This window comes from Salvelinus sp. IW2-2015, unplaced genomic scaffold (genome assembly GCF_002910315.2).
Source record: "Salvelinus sp. IW2-2015 unplaced genomic scaffold, ASM291031v2 Un_scaffold2523, whole genome shotgun sequence".
Lineage (NCBI taxonomy): Eukaryota > Metazoa > Chordata > Actinopteri > Salmoniformes > Salmonidae > Salvelinus > Salvelinus sp. IW2-2015.
This window is the reverse complement of record NW_019943837.1, coordinates 83,817-89,220: the sequence shown is the minus strand read 5'-3', so window position 1 is coordinate 89,220 and position 5,404 is coordinate 83,817. Positions and strand designations below refer to the sequence as shown.

The following is a 5,404-nucleotide window of genomic DNA, read 5'->3' as shown; positions in this document are numbered from 1 at the left end:
TCCCTGCTCCAACAGGGATCAGGACAACGGGAAGGTTGGTTACAAAGTATAACAACAGCAGGGTAAGAAAGGAAGGGGGCTAGCAGTTATATAAGAACCAGGGTTTAAAGGCAGCTAAGGACTTTACACCAGCAGCCTGGCCAAGTCACTTCTCGGGATAACAGGCTGTTGAGAGGAGTTAAACTAAGTTGGCAAAGTAATTGTAAATTGGCAACGTTACTGTTGGCTACATTCCTTCAGCCAAGTACTATTTAGGCCTCTATCTGAATGGTTATTGACAGTGAGGTTTTTATATTTTAGGCACTCAAAGTACTACAGAAAATAACCATAACGCAAGTATAATTGAAGGGTATAGTATACAGGAAAACGTGTCATAGGGTTGAGAGAAGATGAATATGTACTTGTGTAGAGTAAGGCTAGGTTCCATGTGAAACAAAGATGGCTAACTTACCTTCTGATATAGCGTGAGGTTTGATGACGCAACAGGCACAGTCTGTGCAATTGGCCGTGTTATCAGGACCATGGCCCGCTGTGGATGGGAAGAAAAACTCCAGCTCCTAAACAGAAGAACAAAGCATTACTCACTACTGGTGTCCCCCAGGGCTTGGTACTAGGTCCTCTATTATGTCTCACTACTGGTGTCCCACAGGGCTATGTACTAGCTCCTCTCCTGTTTTCACTACTGGTGTCCCCCAGGGCTTGGTACTAGGTCCTTTCCTGTTCTCACTACTGGTGTCCCCCAGAGCTCGGTACTAGGTCCTCTATAATGTCTCAGTACTGGTGTCCCCCAGGGCTCTGTTCTAGGTCCTTTATAATGTCTCAATACTGGTGTTCCCCAGGGCTCTGTACTAGGTCCTCTCCTGTTCTCACTACTGGTGTCCCCCAGGGCTTGCTACTAGGTCCTTTCCTGTTCTCACTACTGGTGTCCCCCTGGGCTTGGTACTAGGGCCTCTATAATGTCTCACTACTGGTGTCCCCCTGGGCTTGGTACTAGGGCCTCTATAATGGGTCACTACTGGTGTCCCCCTGGGCTTGGTACTAGGGCCTCTATAATGGGTCACTACTGATGTCCCCCAGGGCTCAATACTTCTCACTACTAGAATGACTTACTCTTGCTGCTGAAGCCAGTGAGTCAGACCCATGTCCAGCGTTTCTGGTGCCATCTGTGCCAAACTGAGCTCTCAGGCTTGGTGGGGCCTCTTTCCGTGCTACGCCCGAGTCAGTGGGGCCTAGAATCCTTCTCCACACTGACACTGCCTCGTCGCCCATCAGCTCCATGGCAACCACAGGGCCAGAGGTCATAAACTGCACCAGGTTGCTGAAAAAAWAWAWATGTTTTTATGCAAACTCCAATAAAAACTGTCAGAATAACACTTTCAGCAACAGAACCTTTAATGGAATCTCCAATAAACTACTTATGAACTATTTATAACTCAGGATGGTGAGGAATATGTAACTCAGATGGTGAGGAATATGTAACTCAGATGTGTAAGGAATATGGTAACTCAGATGGTGAGGAATATGTAACTCAGATGGTGAGAAATAGTAACTCAGATGGTGAGGAATATGTAACTCAGATGGTGAGGAATATGTATACTCAGATGGTGAGGAATATGTAACTCAGATGGTGAGAATATGTAACTCAGATGGTGAGGAATATGTAACTCAGAGTGAGAATATGTAACTCAGATGGTGAGGAATATGTAACTCAGATGGTGAGGAATATGTAACTCAGATGGTGAGGAATATGTAACTCAGATGTGAGGAATAGTAACTCAGATGGTGAGGAATATGTAACTCAGATGGTGAGGAATATGTAACTCAGATGGTGAGAATATGTTAACTCAGATGGTGACGAATATGTAATTGAAGGTCACATTTCTTAAGAATACACCACAGAGATTTTGAATTATTCAGATGAAAGTACTTCTTCTAATTCTCTTGATTTAAGGAGGTAATTGTCCCTGTCAAGACTGGTCAAATGTCACCACAATGTCAGTGCAACAAATGTGATATATAGACTGCTAATTAATGGTTGTTGTAGTTAGTTGGCCCTTGGAGCCTCCTTGAAACATGCCCCGTGGCCGCTCTGCTCAAACACAGAGAGAAGACGGCTAATCATTTACACAGGAAGGACTCACTTGAAGAAAGACTTTGTCTGATGTTCAGTATAAAAGTCTGCTGCCTGCTTCCTGTAAGCAACTCATACCAAACACACAGGGTTAATGAGTGATCAAATGAAGTCTCCTGCCTGCCTCCTGTAAGGAACCCATAAAACACACTGTTAATGAGTGATCAAATGAAGTCAGGTGTTGACTCGATAGGGCTCTGGTCTAAAGTAGTGCACTATATAGGGAATAGGGCTCTGTCTCTATAGTAGTACACTATATAGGGGAATAGGGCTCTGGTCTATAGTAGTGCACTATATAGGGAATAGGGCTCTGGTCTATAGTAGTGCACTATATAGGGGAATAGGTCTCTGGTCTAAAGTAGTGTACTATTAAGAGGGAATAGGGCTCTGTGCTAAAGTAGTGTACTATATAGGGAAGGAGCTCTGGTCTATAGAGTGCATCATGTAGGAATAGGACTCTGGTCCATAGTAGTGCACTATAAGGGAAAGGCTCTGGTCTATAGTAGTGCACTATGTAGGGGAATAGGACTCTGGTCATATAGTAGTGCACTATATAGGAGATAGGGCTCTGGTCTAAAGTAGTACACTATATATGGGAAAGGGCTCTGGTCTATGTAGTGCACTATATAGGGAATAGGGCTCTGGTCTATAGTAGTGCACTATATAGGGGAATAGGTCTCTGGTCTAAAGTAGTGTACTATATAGGGGAATAGGGCTCTGGTCTAAAGTAGTGTACTATATAGGGAATAGGGCTCTGGTCTATAGTAGTGCACAGTATGTAGGGAATAGGACTCTGGTCTATAGTAGTGCACTATATGAGGGAATAAGGCTCTGGTCTATAGTAGTGCACTAATAGGGAAGCTAGAGCTTCTGTCTAAGTAGGCGCACTAATAGGGAATAGGGCTTCTGTCTAAAGTAAGTCACTATATAGGAATAGGGGCCTGGTCTAAAGTAGTGCACATATATAGGGAATAGGCTCTGGTCTATATAGTGCACATATATAGGGAATAGGGCTCTGGTCTAAAGTAGTTGCACTATATAGGGAATAGGGCTCTGGTCAAAGTAGTGCACTATATAGGGGAATAGTGGCTCTGGTCTTAAAGTAGTGCACTATATAGGAATAGGGCTCTGGTCTTAAAGTTAGTCACTATATAGGGAATAGGGCTCTGGTCTAAGTAGTGCACATATAGGGAATAGAGGCTCTGGTCTCGTATAGTAGTGCCACTATATAGGGAATAGGGCTCTGGTCTAAAGTAGTGCACTATATAGAGAATAGGGCTCTGGTCTAAAGTAGTGCACTTATAGGGGAATAGGGCTCTGGTCTATAAGTAGTGCAACTGATATAGGGAATAGGGCTCTGATCTAAAGTAGCTGCACTATATAGGGAATAGGGCTCTGGTCTAAAGTAGTGCACTATATAGGGAATAGGGCTCTGGTCTATAGTAGTGCACTATATAGGGAATAGGGTTCCATTTGGGACACAACCCCAACCACACCACCACCAGAGGACACCTGGGGATTCAACAGGTCACTGACATTCCTCTCTCCTTTCTCATTATATTATGGTTTTATTCTGCACACTCCGGCAAAAAAGGAACTTTGAGAGACATTCTAGTTAATTCTAGTGAACGTAGCTGTGTTACAGCAGGTAGAGCGGGGCCGTGTTTTTACTCCGTGTGTCCAGAAGCAAGCTGCCTACCACAGAATAATAAAACGTGACCTTGGGTTTTTTCAGCTCTGTGCGCCCTGTTCTCATAACAAGCTACAAGCTCAGATGTTCCAGGTGTACAAATGAGGGAATCCTTCTCTTTATTGTTCAGAAGGAACAGTCTGAAAATCTGAAAAGCCAGTCCTATAAAACAATTATTTGTAATTCAAAATTACAAGAGTACTAAAAAATATTTCAAGAAAATGTCAGAAGAAAAAGGGACACGTCACAATCATATTCTGAAATCTAGAATCCTGAAAATCACATATGAAATGCATCTGTAAAACGTTCCCTGTCAGTCATTCAAAAATGAGAGGAAAGATGAGCAAAAATCAGCATTTTCCATTTCAATTACATGTTGGAAATATGATCCCCACCAACACCACTCTGATGCCCCTAGCCAGCTGCAGTACTACAGATTCTTATCACCTTAAAATAAAAAACTGACATTTCAATAGCGGCTACAATCGTCATTTCTCATTGATTCTCATTCTATTCCACAGTGATTTCCTATTCTAAGCAGGAGAGGACACAACATACTTTGGTCTTGTACAAACATACATCCAAGTCACTGAGGCGGTGTGAGCGAGTGTGTGAGTGAGTGAGTGAGTGAGTGAGTGAGTGTTTCTCGCGTGGATGGAGGGGGGGGAGGTCTCGCTGGGATGTAGGTGGTGTGGCTGAGGTCGCTCTTAGTATGGGTAAGTGTTTTGTGTTCTTCTTGTTGTGATGTGTGTTTGTCCTATATATTTTTAATCAGGCCTTTGCCTTTTGGTATGCCGTCATTGTAAATAAGAATTTTGTTCTTAATTGACTTGCCTAGTTAAATAAAGGTTAAATAAATACAATAAAAAATAAGCAGAGACAAACAGATCCATTTTCCTAAATTGTTTTTTGTGGGGGGAAAATGGTCCCCCCTTGTGTGCATCTTGGTAATCCCATATACCCAGTATGCTACAGAAATGGTATGAAAATATGGATCCCTCCTAAACCTACTGCGAGGCATCGTCCTCACTTACCTGTGAGGTGATGCTTTTTGAATGAGCTAACTGTACAGTTTTTCTATTTATATTGTAGATATCAAACCTACAGCCCTGATCCCATTTCAGAACAACTGACTTGACAATGTGCTACTTGAAGGACAGAGGGGGGCGTTTGTCATTGGCTGGAGGCAGACTGTTTCACATGAGATCGGAGGTGGCAGCACCACTCCTTACAGTCACACAACACACACACACACACACACACACACACACACACACACACACACACACACACACACTCACACATCTCACTCACTCACCACTACACTCACTCAATCACTCACTCACATCACTCACGTCACTCACTCACTCACTCACTCAACTCACTCACTCATCTCACCACACTCACACACTCACTCACTCACTCACTCACTCACTCACTCACCACTCACTCACAGTCACCTCACTCAACTCCACACACTCACACACTCACTCACTCATTCTCACTCCTCACTCACTCACTCACTCACTCACTCACTTCACTCACTCACTCCACACACTGACACACTCGACTCACTCAGCATC

At 43.5% G+C, this 5,404-nt stretch overlaps 1 protein-coding gene across 1 annotated transcript in view; it reads right to left on the bottom strand.

Moving 5' to 3' along the window:
- Window positions 1–401: 401 nt before the first annotated feature.
- Window positions 402–5,404, bottom strand: part of nme7 (NME/NM23 family member 7) — a 40,144-nt gene continuing 35,141 nt past the window's right edge. The window contains 3 exon segments of the mRNA XM_070440412.1: window positions 402–557; window positions 1,111–1,318; window positions 2,142–2,192. Coding sequence (XP_070296513.1) covers window positions 417–557; window positions 1,111–1,318; window positions 2,142–2,192 — 400 coding nt within the window. The 3' untranslated portion in view covers window positions 402–416.